A 21175-nucleotide genomic window follows, 5' to 3' on the forward strand; every position below is an offset into this window, starting at 1 on the left:
ATCTCCATACAGTAATATGTCATTAGCAGAATCGCTTTGTCATGGCATCAGAAAATTCCTGAATTATGCTTTCTAAGGCTGGCTTTTTCTGTGCAATGGAATTTTTTCCGTCTCTTCATATTACAGTGTGGGATGATAGGTATGTTTTTTGTGTCTATAAAAAGAGTAACGCTTTGAGTGCTCACTTTTAATACTCTGAATTTAACTCTGTATTTGTGAGGAAACAATATGCTGCTTTACATCCAGTTGGCTTTTATTCTTGCGGGACAGAATTAACGCGCACTCTGAAAAACAAAGGGTCCCAGAACATGTCCAAATCTTACAGTAACAACCTCTGCAGTAGTTTAACCAATTTCTCCTGCAGTTTGGAAGCTTAAAAGATAAAATTTGGAAATCAGTCATGTATGAATACACGTGTTTTTCTTAAGAGCAGTGTTTAGAGAATTCCTAGCTCATGGCCTTGTTACGTCAAAAGCACTTACATTACTGAAAGTATTAAAGGGACGTAAAAAACTTCTAACCACGGTTTAGACCCAAGAGTAGATAAAAATGTTAAAAATCATCAATCATGATAGAAAGAAAGCAGAATTTTTCACTAAATTGATATCAAGAAGAAGAAAATGGCATGTTTCTATTTTTTTATAATAAAGACGAGCTTTCTGTTTGATCCAAAAGTAGGGCTCTTAAAAGTAATTTTTTTTTTTTACTGGGAAAACTAAGATGTGCCCATATTTCTAATGGTAAATGGAATGACTCAGGTAGGTATTAGTTTGTAAAATTGACATTTGCCCCTAATAAAATTATGGAAATTTGATACGTGATATGCTCAACAGTGACTCAGGCAAGACATTATTATTAATGGAAATGATGGTTTATGGAGAATATGTCTTGTCATATGTGTTTATTATTAATTTTTATGATAAAACAGATTTATGCAGGGTTTCTTAACGTGTTCTGTGCAACATTTTGTTACAGAAAAATAGCATTAAGCCAAATTGACTTATCCTGTGTTGAATCAAATAAAAACTAATTACCTGGTAGATCTGTGAAGGTGGTTGTAAGTGAGAAAACCTCATTCTATGGGGAAGTTTCCAAAGAGCTACTATGCTTCATAGTGTTAGGCACAAGAAGCATCATCTCTCTTGTTTGTTCAAGATGAGATCGAGAGATGACCTGGTCATATTCTACGAACACGTACATGTGGAAGAGATTTCAGATGATTGCAGGTCTTTTATCTGAGCGAATGATGAGATCTGTTGGCTGAAAATTTAAAAAAAAAAAAGTTCAGAAACAGCACATGTTTTAAAAGAGAGAGTAGCTGTCCATTGGAACAACTACCCTATATGATTTGAAAACATTAAATTAAGGCCTTCTAGGCTATAATTTTATCAGGTATTGTGTGATTGATATGAAAATTATGAGTGCAAGAGGCTAGTGCAGATGCTTGCAGTAGCCCTTTCTAGCCTCAGACTTTCATAGTACAGAGGACAGGGGAATAACTTCAACTTCACCTTTTTGCATTCATTATATTTTTGACTGCATAGGAACTTTGATCTATTGAAATAAGAAGGGGACTAAATGTTATTGTTAAACTAGAAATTGTTTACTATTTTCCCATTCCCTGCTTTAGGACCTTTAGTAATATTTCACAATAATATGTTCTATACCTCTTCTACATTAAACAGAAATCAAAATCACAGCTTTACTTCAATATTAACATGACTGACTGCCTCCAAGCTTAGTCAGGGTTATCAAAGTCTCACTCTGTTTGCTAATATTCATGGTAGTCAACACATTGACCCAATGTCCCTGTCTCTCACACTATCTGCAGAGCAAGCTGCCAGATTTATTCCACGCAATGAGAAATTAATCAGTACTATTGATCCGCAGTCTTCTTTATACAAGGCTTCCAGAGTGCTCTTAATCATCATGCTCTTTTCTATTATTTGTCCTAGGAAAACTTTAAAAGGTTTTATATGTTTCTCAGTGTAATTAGTTACCATGCATTTTAGGTTTATACGGATGTTCATGTGTTAAGGAGGATGTGCAAATATTAAACACGCAGTTTACAAACCTAACAAGACCCACAGGTTTTCACTTTCTTTCTTCAGGTGTGTTTGTGTTACTATTTCAATAGGGAAAGCTATTTAAGGTAAGAAATTAATTGAAGGTCTTATTTAATTGATCCACTATGAAGACATCTTCATGTTCACAGGACAGTTTTTCACTCACCTTTACTTTACTTTTCATAAGGTTTCATAATACTTTCTCTTGCTCTAATCTCAGGCTCTTTGGATTTTCTAGTCTGTAAGCCCTTCAGGGCAGGTTACTTATTATATGTCTGTACAGCACTGAAACTAAACCCTAGGTGTGTTTGGATACGCGTCGGTAAGTGGTCATCTACGTCAAGACTTTTGAAGACTAGGTTTTCTGGATGTGAGCAAAATGTGGTGTTTTCTACTGCGAATGGTCCATCTTTGCATGCCCTCAAGCTCCTTCAGCTCTGAGCGTCCGTTCTGTGCTCCTGCAGGGATTGAGCGTAGCAGCGGGCGGATAGTCTGGGCACCAAGTCTGGAGGGATATCCACAAACAGGACATAGTAGTGCCACCTGCACTTCTGGAAAACAAGTGTGAAAACTTAGGAATGAGAACAGTGTAACAGAATAGTCCCTTCTTCCACATCACCCTACCAACTGCAGTGAAGGCATTAGATGGGTAGAAAAAGACTACCCCAGTTCAAGATAAAACTCCCACCAGAAGCTTTATGAAATAACCAGATTGATGGATCTTAAGATCCACCTGGGTGCATCTTGAGATCCATCCATCCGGTAACTTCATAAACGGCGTGGTGGCCCGTTGTCATATTCCCAGCTGATTATTTTTCTTCTTTCTTTTATTCAGGTTCTCTCAATTTGCCCAAAGGACATGAGAGCAGATATTTGCGTGCACCTAAACCGGAAAGTTTTTAACGAGCACCCTGCCTTCCGGCTGGCTAGTGACGGCTGCCTGCGAGCCCTGGCTGTGGAGTTTCAGACGATCCATTGCGCCCCGGGGGACCTCATCTATCATGCTGGGGAAAGTGTTGATGCCCTTTGCTTTGTGGTCTCGGGATCCCTAGAAGTCATCCAGGACGACGAGGTGGTGGCTATTTTAGGTACTGTGATCTCTATTGAAATGCTAGTGGTTTGGATATATTTGCCTTCTGCTTAGCTTCAAATACTAACTAGTCTTGCCTAACATCAGCTGGGACTACAGGAGGCTAGCGGTTGTCGTAAGATGGTGTGTCTTGTCTGCAGAGATACTACTCTAGAAGCAAACCCTTCATATTTTATGCCATTGGGAATGCTCTTTCTGCCCGGTATGGCTCACTGGTCACAATTATAGTGTCTCTGAGCAGAAGAGAATGGCATCTGTGTGCTTGACATCTTTTAAATCGCTTGGTAGAGGAACTGCACATTGTTTTATATTAGTCTCTCAGGAGGATTTCTACGTTAACCTTCACACGGGGATTTTCATTTCTCTGTATTCTAGCCCAGAATAACACCTGCGAACAGTCTTTACAAGGAAGCAAAATTGTTACTTGTAGTGAACTGGCTTTACAGAAAATAAGTAGCGTGATCTGACTAAGCGAAGAGATAGGGATGTACCATCTCTCCAGCCACAGTGGTGAGAAGCCTGAGTAGTGGGGGAGCTCCAGGTTAATCACTCCATCACCCCGCTGGGGTGTCTGGTTTGCCAGCGGTGGGTGGGAAAGTGTCTAATGCAAACTCCTCCCTGTCTTGTGTGGAATGGGGAAAGGTGTAGCAGATGGTGGGACTGAGAGGTCAGCGCTAGTGTTGAGGCAGGAATCATCCTCAGAGGCAGAATAATGTGGAGGAAGAACTGGTGGCTCTCCATGAAAACCATCCAGAGTCTGTCTTGCCTGTTTAAAATAGACCCATTTATTGTAGAACTCCTCTCCTGTTGAATATTTGCTATTTGCCTTCTCTTAAACTGAAGCTGTGGCTCCCTGAGGGCAAATGCAGTGTGTAGCCTTGTCCCAGGGGACCTCTTGCACCCCACTGAAGCTCTGTGCAGCTTCTTCCCTCTAAGGGTGGCTCCAGAGGGTTCCACGGGTCCCTCATGCATCTCATGGGGACGAGTGCTGGGAGGCGAGGGTTACACTTGGGAGTTGTAATACTGGTCATGAATCAAGGCTTCAGCTCCTTCCCAGCTGGCAGCAAGGAGGAGGAGAGGAGCAATGAGGACAAGCATGTAGCCAAAGGAGAGTCCAGACGTGTTGCCGTTGAAGCCTCTGTGTGTCCTATGCCGGGGTGGGACCGAACCATGTGCCGGTGTGTGGATGGGAGCGCATGGGGATGGCTCCCTGAGGGCATAGCCTGGCTCCTCCCGGCTGGAGAGTGTGAACTCAGGAGAATGCACATCCATGCTCTTTTGAAATACCTGCTGCAGCTTTCTGCATTGTGGTATATGCTAAGGGGGTTAAAAAGAGCGATTTAATGTAAGAATTTCTTTCGATATTCAGATGTGAAGTTATTATGGTGGAAGTTCCTAAATCTTCAATTTCCATAGTAAAATATTCCTTGTATTTCAGCTCACCAGACAATTGCATTTTTTTTTACTAATCCCAGCGACAATTTCTTATAGTTGCTTACAGCTATGTAAAAAACAAAAGCTTTAAGAGTAAGTAGCAGCATTTAAACAAATAAGTGGTTTTCTGGGTATTACAATGAAAACAAACAATAAATATGTAATTTACCGAACTAGAAGCCATCACTAAATGGATTACATGCAAAACTTCATTGCATTTACCGATAAATATTGTGCATTTGGAATGACAGTAAGAACGTTTTGTTTCTACCTTGTAGCTATGCTAAATCTAGTACTTATGCTATTCTCCATTTGGCTAGGGAGACCTTTAACCATATCTAGTGAAAGGGAATTACCTTTAATTACCGACAGTGCCTTTGATTCTGCCATGGGTGCTACCAGGCGATGCCGTGACTCAGAGCTGTGCTCAGTGTGTACTACAGGGACCGGCAGAATGGGTAAATGTAACTTAAAGCGAGATGAACTGCTTCCTCTAGCCGAAACACTGAAGAGTTTTTTTCATGCTCTGACAGATTATTTAACGGAATAGTGAACTGAGTAATTATGAGATGTCGTATCCTAAAAAGTCACTTATGGAAGCAAATCTCTCCCAGATGTAGTCGCAAAGACATTTATAGTGGCAGCTGTGGCACCTGAAATAGCGACTGCAGATCAGACGGCGAAGAGCATAATTGTTATCGATCTGTTCTGCCTTGGGAAGTTCAAGCGCAGGGAAGGTGAATCTGCCTAAGGGGGAGACCGGGTTTAAAAATCTCTGCCTAATGTGAGAACCTCTGTAGCCTGCCTTGAATACTCCCAAGCATGGGGTTTCCTAGGAAAAGTCAACTTACAGGGTTGCACTAGCAGTCTGTCCATTCCCCAGCAGTAACCTAGAGTGCAAATGCAATGCGTATCCTTTGGAAACTTGTTCTCATTAATTTCCTCTACAGGAGCAGGAGCATGGCAGGACCTGCTGTCTGCAGCCTCTGCTCCTTGCAGAGCCATCCATTTCCTAAGTTTTCTTTGGGACCGGTACTTTGCAGTTACTGTCTTAATAATGTAGTATTATTTAATATGGTAGCGTTGTTTGCCTTGCTTGAAAAGAGAGAGAAGGTGTGTCTTTTTTTACCATGCTCACCAGCAGATGGGAGTTTTGGTGTATTTCTTAAAAGTGTAATATCCTAGAAAAGTGAATCAGGTAGGGACACCAAAATGCATTAAGAACATGGATCTTCCATCTCCTACATTCGTGCTTCTGTCCGAAATGCAGAGCTTCATACCCCCTTGGGTTCCAGCATGAATCATTCTGTGATGTTGCTGCTTTTTCCCCTTCTCCATCTTCCCTTATCACATTCCCTTCCCTCGCAGCCATGGTGAGTTGCACATCCAGTCTCCCTGCTGCTGAAACGGTGTCCTCAGGAGAGATTTGGCATCCCGTCCAGGTGCTTTCTGCAGGCTCCGCTGGGGATACAACCATCTTTTTGTTCAGCAGCAGTTTTCCCTGCTCAACTGCCCCAGCTTTGGCATTTCTTGTGCTCAAAAGCAGGTGAAACCCAGTGATTGACAGGGCAACTTGCAGCACTGTGGCATTTTGTTCTCCCCTGGTTTGGTTTTGTTCTCCTTTGTGCGTAATTAAATGCCCAGCTGCTGCAGTAATCAGCATTACAGAAATCAGTACAGTAAGAGAATGAAGCCAACTGTAGATCCGCAGTTTATGGGACTCATTAATGAAGATACCCAGGTGCCCCATTACGTTCCCCTCATTAGTTATCTCCATTTCTGGAGGACGGTCTCCCACCTTCTGCAGGTACTGACTGCTGCTGTAGCAGAGAGCGCACCGCACGCAGAGCTGGTGTGATGGGGTGCTGCTTGGCTGGAGAAAACAAGATCCAGTCATTTTAACACAACTCATCTGCAGTTGCCAGGATAATGGAGAAGGGCAAACAGTCTTGTCTCTAATTATCAAGACTTTCCTAGCAAAGCGAGGTGACCCTGAGAAGTCACGTCAGTAATTTTCCACTGTCTCAAGCAGGAGTAAACAATTTAACTGCCACTGCTCTGGGGAGGTGTTATCAGCGGAGAAGTCTTAGGAAGGACTGGGGGGTTTGAAGCCCCCCAGGCTAATGTGAACAAGGCATCTGCTAGCAGAGGGTACCCAACAATTCACCCTGCCCCAATTAACCTGAATTTGCTCCTGGCGAGGAGTTTCATGTAAGTGGCGATGCCAACCAAGTGTCTCTGGAAGCTGCTTTCCAGCTCCTGCTATTTGCACAGCTGGCTGCGTAAGTTGTACAGTAACTTAAACCAGGCAGATTGATTAACAAGCTTTAAAGAAGTTGTTTTGCCAGAAGAGAAATAATGACCCACAATGTACAAATGTTGATTGTAGGAATTGATCAAAAATATTGCTCAAACTGCATAGTGATAAAAGTATATTGAGCAGTGAAATCCTAGTGGGGGCTGCTGCTGAATGAATTCAGATTTGATAGTCAAGCCAGGATGCATATAGATTTAATAGCTCGTGTTTCAGCCACACTTTGAGTCCTGATCCCATAAGTCTATTTGCCTTTATGTGTTGCACGTTAATTCTCAGCATGTTCTGCATATAGTCCCAGTGCAACCTGATGTTTGTTGGATTAATTGTTTTTAGGCAAGCCAAAGTTCCACTTCTTAAAGGTCTGCTTCATGAATTCTTTCCAAATGTTTGGTCTGGGAAGGCGATTCTATGCAGTATCAGAGGAGTTAAGGAAAGCAAGGGTGCAAGTGGCACGTCTTCTTGAATTTGGTATGACAGCTGAAAATAGGGATGAGTCTTCTACTCTTAGTCTTACATGTGTTTGGAGGTCAAAAGATTAAGTCATCTACCAAATCACACCAAGGAAAGTTCTTCAGAGGCTGAGCAAGTAGCAGCTCCCATTTAGGTGAGCCGGAGACCCAGGTGCTCCATAGCTCGTCTGTGGGCATTAGTAATTTGGTATTTGGGATCCATGCATCAACACTTTGAATTTCCTTCGTGTTATACAACTGGGCACGTGCTTTGTGCAGGACAAGACTGACCATGTGTGATACACTGCCTGACGTGAAAAACTGTCAGTCCAATTCCATCTCACGGCATTAGTAGCTAATTCTGTGATTTTAATTAGTTTATTTGCAGCTTGCGTTTCTTCTCAAGTGCAATGAAGGTGGCAGAATTTTCCCCTATGTCAAATGAGCTCTTCATATTTTATACTGAACTTTTTTTTTGTTTTTTTCATGTGAAGAAAACCAAGGCAGACTAACTGTGAGAGTTTCCCCAGGTTAGTAATGTGCACCTGGTAGCAACTTATGGAACAGCCTGTATCCTATTTCATCTATAGGAAAAGCCCCTTTTGTTCCAATGAGTTAAAGTTCTAAATTAGCTAAGAGGAAAACGGTTCATGAAGGAAAGGGTTCAGGTTTTTTTCAGCTAGCAGGACTGCAATAATTAATGTGATGCAGTTTGCTTTTTAAGTGCTGAATCTCAAAGTATTTTGCAGAATACTTGAAGGATTACTGAACTGAGAGCCAATGTGACGTGCTGCTCTGCACTGTGCAGTTCTTAAACATGTGCCTTGGAATAAGTAGTGTCTTGCAGCTCTGGGTTGGCATACGTAGTACCATGGAGGGTTTAGTCCTACTGATGCTTGTTGAAAAGTGTTATTAGTTCTTACTGACAGTGTTGAAGGGAACATTCAATTTTTCACATTATTTTGTAAATTTAAAATATTTTCCTCTCTATCTGCATGATAGTTAAAGAAGAAGCATCAATCTTAATTTAGTGCCAGATGGTGTGTTATAGATGTGGTCTGCAGCCTCCAATGTCAGAAAGATTCCTTTCACTGAATGGAAATGTTTTTGAATTAGACCTGCACGTTTCACTGCCAAACCCAGCAGCTCAGAAGTCTTGGCAGTGCAAGAAACATTATTTAAAAATCATGTGATGTATTTCTTTTAAATCAGACTAACGGTTTGAGGCAATCTGATTTGCCTTATGAGTTTTGAAGATGGTGGGAATGGTCATGCTTTCAAATTTATTTCCTCAGTCAGGAAGGATAGAAACTTATTTCTGTATAAAATCAAAATGGAGATATCCTGTCTCCAGGAGCTGGGGCTTCTAGAAAAATATGAAGTACTAGGAGACTTGCACTAAAAGTGAGAGATAGGGGGACCATAAACCCTTCTCTAGCAAGGCTGTATCTGTATAGACCTTTTGCTCTTCTTGCAGCAACCCTGAATGCTGGAAGAAAGGCACCTTTGCCAGCACAGGCTTGGATCTTTGGCACAGTCTCTTCTATTATTTCTTTGCTGGCTATTTTGACAATCTTTCAAATAGTAGAAATGCTGTTTTTTCTCATCTTTCTGCCCTTTCACATGGTAATGTGCAGTCCTGCAGAGCTGGATTTCTGACTGGTCAGTGCTCAGCTCTGGTCTGATTTTTGAGGGAGTTCTGGCCCTTCTGGATGCCGTAGGAAAGGCTGAGACTTTGGCTAAAACCTTCCCAGAGGCAAGGAGCCCCCTCTCACAGTCATCTCTGCACATCATAGGCTGCGCTTACAGGAAGCAATGATGTCCCAGCGGGCAGGAGGCAGCTGATGAATTTGCACCACTACATCACCCCCATCTTCTCCAGATCCCCTCCTCAGACATAAACACCTGTATTACCTAAATCCAGAAATCCAGCCAGCCCAGTAGCCTGTCTCTAAAAATGGCCAGTAGTGGATGTGCAGGGGAAGGTAAGAAGATGAAGTAAGCAAACAGTGATACTTCCCCAGAATATTCTCCAACCCTCCATTCAATCATTTTTTAAGGTCTTCCTCACCAAGAGGGAAATAGTTTGTGTTTAGTAGCCACAGATGGATTTTATTGCATGAATCCATCCTGTTACTTTGTAAACCTGTGCAACCATCCCCGATGCCCCGTGGCAAGGAGCTGCAGAGCTAACCTACTCGCTGCACCACCACGGAGCTGTGTGCTGGTCTGGGAAACAGGAGCTGATTCCCTATAAGCTCTTTGGATTTCTGCATCATTTTGAGATCCATCTGTCCTGCAGCCAAAGGGTTCACTGCAGATGTATAGACACAGGCAGATGTCCTTGTATGAATATACATACCCGTATATGTAATTATGGCTGCAGGGACTTGATAATTGGCTGCTGATCTCCACCTCGGTGCATGCTGCCATTGCTTCATGGCTATTGGTACCTGAGCTGATTAGATGAACATTTTCTCTACACGATACGGTTTTACTGATTCTGCAACAAAATCAGGCTTTGCTTTTCATAAGCAACAGAAGATTTGAGCATATCGTGGTGGAAAGCCTGCATTATTCATCACATCTGGCTTTTGCTAGTGTGACTGATGGGACTTTGGAGGTGTTTTAAAGTGGGGGGGAAGGGTAGCTGGCTTATTAACTAAGACTACACAGCACAGAAAAGCACCTTATCGCCAAGAAGAAGTCTTGGTCCCTTTTACCTGTTTTTCCTCAGTACTGTTTTCCACCAAGAATTTATTCTTTCACTGTCTGCCCAAATTATATCCCAAAGGCCTCATCAAGTTCTCATGTCTGCTAGGACATTTCTTATCTCAGTTTCTGTCCCCATCTGGAGAAGGATAAATTTTGTCTTTACATAGTGTCGTGGTTTAACCCTGGCTGGCAACTCAGCCCCACGCGGCTGCTTGCTCACTCCCCCCACAATGGGACGGGGGAGAGAATCAGAAGAGTAAAAGTGAGAAAACTCATGGGTTGAGACAAAGGCAGTTTAATAGGGAAAGCAAAGGCTGTGCACGCAAGCAAAGCAAAGCAAGGAATTCATTCACCACTTCCCATGGGCAGGCAGGTGTTCAGCCATCTCCAGGACAGCAGGGCTCCATCACACGTAACAGTGGCTTGGGAAGACAAATGCCATTGCCCCCAATGTCCCCCCCTTCCTTCTTCTTCACCCAATTTATATACTGAGCAGGACATCATATGGTATGGAATATCCCTTTGGCCAGTTGGGGTCAGCTGTCCTGGCTGTGCCCCCTCCCAGCTTCTTGTGCCCCTGGCAGAGCTGAGAGCTGAGAAGTCCTTGGCCAGTCTAAGCACTACTCAGCAACACCTAAACCATCAGTGCGTTATCAACATTCTTCTAGTACTAAATCCAAGACACAGCACTATGCCAGCTACTAGGGAGAAAATTAATTCTGTCCCAGCAGAAACCAGGACACATAGGTATCACCGAATCATAGAGTAGTTTGGGCTGGAAAGGACCTTTTAAGGTCACCTAGCCCACACCCCACCCCACCCCACCCCGCCATGAGGAGGACTTCCCAGAGCTTTGCCTCCATTCAGGAGGGGTACTAAAACTGCTCAGGACTCAAGGCAGTGCAGATTTAGGAGGTAACACCAAGAAATCTCCAGAGAGAGGCTTTGGAAAGTCTGCAGGCTGCATCAGCCCCGAGTGCCTCTGTGTTCCCAGCCCAGCCCCGGGCTTTCCCCGGAGGCGTGCACATGTCATGCAAGCGTACAACGCCCGCGTGCCTCTGCGTGCTGGCCTTCCAGACCTACCAGTTACATCCTCTGTTGCAACTCTGAAAGGTTTTTTCCATTTAGTGGCGCCATGTAAAATTAAACTGGAATGAATAATTACCCCTCTCTACTCAGTGAACTACAGTTAATAGGGACGAAGTATAGCACATTAATCTCTGTATTTATGAGAAAAGGCACGTTGTTTTGGAGAATCTGATGGGGTTTGTTTTCACCTCGTACATTCCTTAACATATTTGTAACACGCAAATGAGACTTGGAAGTGCGTGGGGGAAATGTCAAATTCAAGAACCCTTAAACGCTTCCAAAGATTTTATACTTTCTGCAGAGAATAAACCACAGTGAACAAGGAGCTTATAGCTTCACCATTCAAATCCAGTGACTGATGGCTCATGGAGGAGGGAATAGGATCAGTTCATCATGTCCCAGCCTTTCTGAGGGACCTGGTGCTGTTCCCTGCCTCGCTGGACTGAAGACAAGGAGATCTTCTCGAGTTTATGAATGGTGGTTTCATTTAGCCGTGGTTGGGGTACGGATTCTGTAACTTACCATTGTGCAGAGTTTCGGCGTGAGCATCCACTGCTTCCAACCCCTGGGCTTATATTAGCTATGTATTGCCTTAAATTTGGAAAGAAAACAAGTATTTTGCTCACATTTCAGTGGAAAATCGTAATAGTATCTATTATTGAATTCTGTCTTTTTAACTGCACTCTGCAGCCGGTGAAAGCAAGACTCAATTCTGTCCTGTGTCCACCTCAGAGAGCAAATCCATTAAGCAATTTTGTGCATTTCAGAAATGGTCTATTTTCTATAAATTATGTAACTGTGCTGAGTATGTCTGTAAACCAGGTTTTGAATGGTGAGTATAGACAAGGACAATTAACTGCAAAGGGTAATTTGGAAACCGTGCATTAGATAAATGATATGTTACTGGGAAATGCTCTGTGATAAGGAGAGCATTTTAAAGCAACTTGTTTTATATATTATACCATCTGTATTTTGTATTGTAGTTAATTTTAATTGCATGAAAATATGTAGAATTATTTAAAAGCAGTTCAATGAGAATGCAGTTATTACCCTTCTAAAGGATATTCTGCTATGCAGACTTTTGTTAGGAAATTAAAATGCAGAAATGAAGATAAGGACTTGCACATTTTATTATACTCTACGTGAGAAGTGTTGGCTGTGTTTTACTGGATACAATACCTAAAGCAGAAATGGAAATAGAGAAATAGATCCTCTGACCCCAGAAAGTAATAAGGCTGGATGAATTATTACTTTGGTCTGTGTTCCCAAAATAGTGTTGAGTGAAATGTTACTAGTTCTTAAAAGAGGAAATATTAAAATGTATTACCTTTTTTATCCCAAAACTGTAAAATCACTAACCTTCACCAAGGGGCTGCTTGAGGTACGTGGAATCAATAGCAATACCACCACTGACTGATTGATTTCACTTTCCTTTTAATAACCGCTAAAATAAAGAGCTCGGACATCATTGGGGTCTGAAACAAAAAATGCTCTTTGTGCCATGGTTTCTGCTTCAGGATTTGAGGTGTCAGCCACAAACCACACGCCATGGCCCTTGCCCAGCCCAAGACTGGCAAGAAGCTAGGAAGCAAGAAGCAGCTTTTGGATGCTTCAAGGTGCTTTCTGCTGCCACTGCTTCTTCTCAGAGCAACCGTAGTGTCCAAACCTGAAAGTGTCTCTCCAGTCTGCATCCATGCTGGTGTTTTGGTTGGGTCAGGAGTGTGATTTTTGAATCTGAGGTCCTGATCCTCCTCACCTCTTCTGCTTCAGTGTCATCACAGCTGCCTGGGGGTGTGGATTCCTTGCAGCGGGAAGGAAACTGGGGGATGCAGAGGAGCACATCTCATGCACTTAAACTCCTTGGAGCTATTCTGACCATGGGACTGGACTACAGCTAGTCCTAAGTCCTGAAAATGCTCAGGGTGAAGGTCAGGTCCTCAGCATCAGCTGTTTTGCTGCACTACTAACCAATGCAGAAATAGCCTTTGGTAATTTTCACATCTGGTTGAAATTATTTATATGTGCAGGTGTCTAAGGAGTCAAATCCTTTCTTAGTCAGCAGACGTTTAAATACAGACTTAAGTGTAAGCCTCTACTTAAGAGTGGATGTGTTTGGATTTAGAACTAGACTTCTGGATCTGTTTAAGGTTAAAGCCAGTTATTTACAGGTTAAAAGTCTCAAGGAGGTTTTTGGTGGGTTTTCAGAAGGAGTGTTGCCACTCACACTGAAGTAAAAACGTTTAGACATCCTTTAAAATGTGGTCCTTGGGCCATGGAAGCTGGCTCTTGCACCACACTGTAAAGCCTTGGTGGGGCAGGAACGTAAATGTCATGGGCTTTCGGTGAGAGTGGGGCTCCCAAGTCACTTAGGAACAGACCGTCAGAAATACTCTATCACCTCAACATTAGTTAAGTGCTTACTGTGTTCAGGAGCCTTTGAAAAATCTGTTACCTGCATCTTCAGCTGCAATGAGACCTTTACAATCTGGTTTTTATGCTTCATGACACTTCACAGAGCAGTCTATAAATACCTTAAAAAACGTGTGGCTACTGCTAAGGATACTCAAGGACTTCAGATACTTTAAAAACTTTTACCCTTCCTCCTTTCCACTGTTGAGAGCTTATGTTAAAATAATTGGAAGCATAAGACAGTTTGGGAAGAAAGCATTTGTGTGCTGAAGAACAATGCGTAAGTCTTCCCTGTTAACAAATTTGTCCTGCTGTTTTTCAGGCAAAGGTGATGTGTTTGGTGATATCTTCTGGAAGGAAACCAGCCTGGCCCACGCCTGTGCCAACGTACGGGCTCTGACATACTGCGATTTACATATTATTAAACGAGAAGCCTTGCTGAAAGTGTTGGACTTTTATACCGCGTTCGCAAATTCGTTCTCGAGGAATCTCACGCTCACCTGCAATTTGAGGAAGCGGGTAAGGCCACTGCTCTTGTTTTCCCCTTTCTCTCACCAAGAGATTGCACACTCTTGCAGGCTGTTTGCAGTGTTTTAACAACCCCCAATTTACTCTTGATATTTTCAGGTCATTGCAGATTAACTGGCCTTTCAATAAATGTCACTGTTCGTTAATGATGGCTCAATAAAAGTTTCCCGTAGATTTGCGGCTCTGAGAAGCAGGCCTAGCAGGGTGACATATGAATTATATTTCTTTTCCTTTCCTTCACAGTTGCTGGTTTTGGGCTTTTTTCCCCCCATTGCTTATTGGATAAAGTGGTATTTTGTAGTTTGATAGAATCCAGCTTCTGGATTCCCCAGAGGTGAGATATAGGTCAGAGGATGCCAGTCTGATGGATGTGCATGGCATAGACCAACTAAGAGAAATTTATTGATGTTAAATAAATAAAACGTACTCAGCAAAAGTATTATATTAATACCTGCTTCTCTTGCTTGCGTAGTTTAGAATTTTAATATGGCAAGGTTAATAAAGCTTGGTTGTGATTTTACATTCACAGCTCACTTCTTAAACCCTCCTGCTCATTTTATAATCAATCAGCAATGCTCACTATCCATTAGTCCTTTCAAAGAACACTCCATCTAAAAATTAATTAGCTATAAGGACGTATCTTGAAAACAGGTTAAGGGATTCTTTAATTTGCATTGCGGCTGCAAAATCTAATCTTTATCATTTTTTTTTTTAAGATTGATGAAGGTTATATAAATTTCATCTGCATGGAGAAATCTCATAACAATGATTTATAGATTATCGAGCATTAACTGTGATCCTCTAGCTGCTGAAACACATTTTTCTGCAGCTGTACCTAGGGTATCTCACCTGATAATGTACCGAGGCTGTCTCAGTATTTCACGAGATGATCTCAGCCTCTACAGTAACAGGAGTTCAACACAACTAGAATTTTACTTTTCTGAGTCTAGTTCCTCTCTAGCCTCTGGAGCATCTTCCAAACGCTTCTTTCAAAGGAGTTTTAATATTTAGTGCTCATTAATATACCAAGTGTGGCACAAAATACCCATGGCAAAAAAAGATGCAATGGGATTACAGTCCCCCTCTGTTTGTGCTGGAGCCTGAAAGAGCTGAATTATAATCAGGTTTGGTTCCAGCTTGTCAGCTTACCTCTGACTTGAAGCTTGTTAACTCTGTTTCAGAAGAAGGGCTTTGGGGCTTGAAAGCTAGTTTGGGGTTTCTAGCTTATCACTCCTCTGTTGATAAGATGTCCTCCTCCAAGCCTTGACTGCAGCATCCCCCCCTTGCCATCTCGCCTGCCTGCCACGTGCCACCAGCCACAGCCCCGGGATGACAATTCTGCTCAGGCATTGCTGACGGTGATTTCATGGGACAAGATAATGCCACATACATTGTGCCAAAATGTATTCTTTCCTTCTTAAAACTGTGAACCTGTCACTTCAGCTAGCTCCCTGGGACCCCCCTTCCCCCATTAGCTGTGACAAGGCTGTGTACAGCAAAAACACATACAGATCTTTTCCAGACAGGGCAATGTGCTGGAGTTCTGTAGTCCAGGGATGCGTATGGGGAATAGCTGCCTGGGTGGGTTTTCATGGATTTTCTTCTCTCCCACGCATTTTTTTTAGGAAAATTGATTTCCCCTGCAGGGCCCTGCCATAGGGAGTCACTCAGGTATAAACACTTGTGGAAATCAGGTCCCCAGTACAGATACCTGCTGTGCAGCTCAGTGTTAGGTGCATGGACTTTGCCACGGGGGTAGGGACTCAAAGCAAGAAGGAACAGCACTTCTAAAGAAACGTTGGATTTTGCAGAAGGAAGGGAAACGTTGGATTTTGCAGAAGGAAAGGAAATGTTGGTTGAGTGCATGTGTGGGCGTTACATCAGAGTGGGTGGGGAGTCGAAAAAGGATCGCGTCACTGTGGTACCTGCAGCATGGAGTTCATTTCACTAAAAGCTGGGTGATGACATCCAAGCTAGTCACCAGTCACCTTTATAGCCCATGAGGAATGGTTCTTCCAGAAGGCAATCATCTGGCCCCTCTTCAGTGCCCAGTCTGGGGTGGGAGAATCATCCCCTTTCTGTTGACTTTTGAGAGAGTCCTTGATCAGTAACTTTGAAATACCTGGGGTACATCAGGTGAACTCCACCTATGATGTCTCCTACAGTATTACTCGAGAACTATTTTGGGAAAAGTCTTACTTCTCGTATTGCAGTACGATGCGCTGAGCTGGAACCTGCTTTACAGAAATTCTGTGTGTTGTTCCTAGGCACAAACTAGATCATGCTACTGCCAACACCAGGGATGCAATCTAAGTCCTGTTACATAAAGTTATTCAGGGGATTCTTTCAAACCTCATATCTGCTGAAAGTATACATGATTCCCTGTTGGGCCCAGAAGTGTTTGGCGGTGAGTTCATCTCTTAGGAGAAGCCATGCCATCCAGGACAGCTCCATCAGACGAACAGAAAGTGGTTGTTCAGGCAAGGAGAGCGGGCTGACAGAGCTGCACGGTACTGCAGCAGCTTGTGCTGGAGTCATGTAATCTAAATGGAAAGAAAATCATTGTCTCCTTTAATTGATTTCAGTAGAAATATACTTAGCACTTTTTCTATGTGGTCATCACTCGTAGGGTTTGACATTTAATGATAACAAAAATACACTCCTTGCAGTTCTGTGCTGAAGAAAATGGCCCTTCTCACTGTCAAAAAATATATAGAGAGAATTGTTCTTCAAGTCCGCTCTTTGAGATACTCATACATGTATGTGGATGCACACGCACACACACGCGTGTTTGTGCCGCATTATCCCTCAGCAAGCACTTAGATGTAGTCCATAGACAGCAAAACAATTTAGACGTTCAAAAGGCTAATAAATTAATAATAGCACTGAGCACAAAAGGTTAGTTCCACGTGGCAGGGAAAAGAAAGTCATGCTGAAGTGGGAAAATAATGTTTTCTCACTCCCAAATAACGTTTGGAGGCCCGGCATGTTGAGTGACCTACTTCAGGCATCTGCTCAGCGTGCTATTATCAGCTCTGGGTTTTTGTTTTCTTTTTTGTGTGTTAGGTAGCTCAGCCATCGTGCTGCATTTATGAGCCCATAAAGTCAGCGTGCCTGCTCGCTTTTCAACCTGCAGTCATCTCTCCTGCCCAGGGTGGTGAGGTGACTTTTAATTCGTAATTGCAAAGTACTGCAGCATATCAAGTTCCGTGCTCTGAAATCTTTATGGCACATCTAACGTCACTAATGCACACTCCAAGGCAGAACCAGGACTTTGAACTTTTTTTTTCCAAACGGGGGAAAATAATTAATCTGGAAAGATATTCTTTAAAAACAAAATGAGATTACATAGCTGCCTCTGAGGACTGAGAGTTATAAAGCAGTGTTTAGGATGAGTCTTCAAAGAGTTAATTACTGCCTTCTGATGTTGGAAGAGAATATTAATAATGTCTAATTCATTAAGTGCCTTTCAAGATTTCACACAGCTGGAGGAGGGCCTCTCTGCAAGCTTGAGCCATGGAGCTTGGCCTGAGGAGGGGAGCCAAGACAGGTTTCTAGGAGGCTCAAACCCCTATAAATATATGTACATTTTGTTGGTGGTCAAAATTCAGGAAGGAAGGCCTACATCAAGCTACCAAATGTGTTCCCACAGAAAACAAGGTGTTCACCGGAAGTATTTTTAAACCTTTGTTTTTTTTTTTCTTTTTCTCATCATTACTTCCATTTGCACCAGCTAACACACCATCTCCAGCTAACTGCCAGACCAACGCCGTCTGTGCAAGTGCAAGAAAAAAATCAAACTGAAATTTTGGCCCACCTGAAATCACAGCTAAAATTCTCCTGTGCTTCAGTAAAGCAAAGATTTCCCCTGCAGCTTTTAAGGTGCACGTTCACATACTGCTGTTTCCTACCATGAGCAAAACGAGCTGTGTTGAAGAGGTGAGTCAGGAGCAGGCAGGGAAGAGGACGGTTGTCCGTATAGGACCTCTGGTGTATTTGCTCCTGGAACGTGTGCTGGAGAGTGAGCCAAGGAGATGTGAGGAGAAACGAGTGCCTTTAAGGCAGTGCAACATCACTGGAGAGACTCATTTCGTTTCCCTGTGCTGCTCTTAAAGCCAGGGACAATCCTGTGAGTGACTGATGTTACCTAATTCCTCCAGCACGGTGTCAATCTCTGAGGCTTCTTAGTGGGTGAGGCTATCAGAATGCCTTAACGCCCATCCCGTTCTTCCTTCTATTTCAGATTAGAATAATTTCTTTTTAAATCAGCTTTCTGTTTTCGCTTGAGGTTTTAATGAATCACATGTTGCTTCTTGACTGAATCACTCGTCATTTCTGTGCCACATAGTTTTTAGAAAAGCTTTATTTGAATTTGAATTCTGTGCTCGTGTCTCCTAAAAGTGAAGGTTGTACCAATTCAGGATCCCCCTTCTTTTTCATTTTTAAGGCTCTCCAGATGGCGTGCTATATTAGCGAGTGTCCTGGTGCAAAAGCAATGTCAGAGGCAGAAAGCGCTGCTCTGCCTATCGGCCCTTGCTCCTGAGGGTTGCACATGTTCTGGTGAACCTGAGGGCTTTTGCAGGTTTTGAGCTCTGAAAGATATCCATGATTAAGGCAGCTTAATTCAGAGCTGTTTGCACTTTGCCAGCTGGTGCTCACACTCCGTACGCATCAGTTGTGGGGGGTGACTTGCTCACGTAGGAAGGGATCAGAGCATCATCCTCAGGTGACTCTGGCAAACAGGAGGCTGCGGGGTAACTGTGGAGCAGGACGTGCTGAGCACCTCCTCTGCCCAGTGGTCCATCTATGCTAGCAGGTCTGTCATCCATTTTCACCTTTTTTCAGTTTATTATCAGGAGCTTTCTTGATGTGGGACAGTGATGATGGCAAAACCTATCTAGGAAAAACAAGTTTTCCCGTCATCGTTAATGAAGAGAAGCAGAAGAGAAAACCGTGTTGCTTAGGGAGCTGCTGTGACTAAGAATGTAATATAATGGGGACTTTGGTGGGGTCCTGGACTCCCGTCCTGTGATAAGGAATGTGCCCACCCCCATGCCGGTACTCGGTCCTCATCCGTGTCTCACTCCTGGTACTTTTCTTTTGCATGTGCAGCTTATTCCTCTGCTGGTTTGAGCCAGCAGCAAGAGTCCCAGGGAGCACAGGATTAAGCCTCTGGAAGGGCAGATCCAACAGATCAATGTCTATTACAGCTTGTATGGCCAGCAGGCATTTGGCATGACTTAACTCAGAGTTTGTTTGTAACTCAATGGCTTGCTCAAGCCTATTGAAAACTAATTTGATCAACTTCTTCACGGCAACGTGTATGGTATGTTTCCTTTCCCTGTCTGTATCTTTTCAGGGATTCACAGCATCTGTGGGATAATAGATCCTGCTGCTTGCGGCCCCTGGCCCAGGCAATGGGACACGGAGGGGTTCCCCAGCCAGGGGTGGTGACAGCCCTCTTCACTTCTCCAGGGCAAAACACAGAATGACGTTAGTCACAGCTCCCAGCTGTGCTGCCTGTGACGTTGTGCTTGGGTGTTTAGAGCTCTGGCTTCATTACTGCAGTAACCAGCAACTCTCTTGTGACCGTGGCGAAGGACACCTTCCTCAGCTGAGCCAAAGGTCTCGCCTCTGCTTTTCCTCCTCACTCTCTCTCTTCACCTGTAACTCCAACAAAGTAACGCACCTCATTCCTTTTTTTTTTTCTTTGTCCTTTTTAAGTAATAAGGTCAGCTCAGTTTGGGCATAAGGGGGGGATTTACCTCCTCATGCTCCCACTGTAGAGCTCGCAGACTAGCCTTGCCTTTAATTGCACCAAATTCCTTTCTCCATCTCCATGTGAGAAAGGAAAAATTGTTTTACCGTGTCTCAGGATGAATCTGCCCTTTCCTGTCCCTCTCTGGTCTTTAGTTATCTGGGGCTTTTTCTTTTATGTGAACACGTTGTCATGAAAATGAAGTCCTATAGCTATAAATTAGCTGCAGCAACAGTTTAACATGATTACAGAGCAAATAAGTTATACCCTCAAAAGTCAATATGGTTTTATTTTGTTCACATCTTAGCAGACTCTGTAGCCTCTGTTATGCTTGAAGAAGCTTTCACTTAAGACAAATTTTTAAAAATTTTTTATTGTTTGGCTTCATTGCATTCACAGCTATCTCCAGATACATTAATACTCCATTTCAATATTTCTTAAAGGCCTGTTACACTGACTTAGATCTGATGGTGTCTAGGCTTGTATATTGAACGTGCACGGGACAGAAGGGCCCACTTCGAACATTCAAACAACATGGCCTTCTGCAGACGGCCAGCTGACAGTGGTCCCTGGCTGGTCCATGACCAGGAATTTCTTGAGAAACTGCTAACGGGCATGTGAGGAATTTATCAATACAGAGAATGGAGTAATTCCTTGTGTATTTGTAGCTGAGTGGTTACAGACAACCCAGCACAGTCCATGCTACACCTTCTGCCATCAAGAGACCCATGCGATTCCTTATGAATGCAGATTACAGAGCTGAGGCTGGAGGTTTCTTCTGCAGCTCTTCCCTCCTGTCTCCTGCTCCCCTGAGCAATTCCTTGTGTCTTTGCTCCTCTTCAGGGGCGTGGGGATTTTTGAGTTTGAGGCAGTGAAAGCAATGAAGTTAGTCCTTGGAGGACCGTGCATGACTTTGCTAGGTAGAAGAGCAGCATAAAAATGCAAAGCGAAAGCTGCGGCAGCATTAACTTCACCCCTTTGCGCCTCTGCCAGACGGCATGGGACAGCTGTCTGAGCAGAGCGATTGCTGTAAAAGCTGTCAGTGGGTTTGCTTGCTCGCTTGTTTTTTGGTAGCTGTGAACCTGACTCTTTTCTTTGTGCCTCACTCCCTTCCGTCTCTTCCTTCTTTTTGCCACTTCATCATCTTCCTTACAGTAGTCTCTTCTGGGCAAAACTTTGGGTCATACAGACCATGGGAAATCCTGGGTACAGGACCAACTGCACCTCTGAACCCCTTCTTGGAGGCGCAGAGGGAGGGCAGTGGTTTTCCCTCCTTCGACAAGCACAGCGCGTTCCCTCGGTGTTTGTGGATGGGTGCAG

At 43.4% G+C, this 21175-nt stretch overlaps 1 protein-coding gene across 1 annotated transcript in view; it reads left to right on the forward strand.

The window, feature by feature from the left end:
• KCNH5 (potassium voltage-gated channel subfamily H member 5) overlaps positions 1-21175 on the forward strand; it is a 151390-nt gene that overhangs the window by 107971 nt on the left and 22244 nt on the right. The window contains exons 8-9 of the mRNA XM_009638013.1: positions 2902-3154; positions 13892-14088. Of these exons, the coding sequence (XP_009636308.1) occupies positions 2902-3154; positions 13892-14088 (450 nt within the window). The remainder of the gene's footprint in view (positions 1-2901; positions 3155-13891; positions 14089-21175) is intronic.

Source organism: Egretta garzetta, unplaced genomic scaffold (genome assembly GCF_000687185.1).
Source record: "Egretta garzetta isolate BGI_Z169 unplaced genomic scaffold, ASM68718v1 scaffold95, whole genome shotgun sequence".
Lineage (NCBI taxonomy): Eukaryota > Metazoa > Chordata > Aves > Pelecaniformes > Ardeidae > Egretta > Egretta garzetta.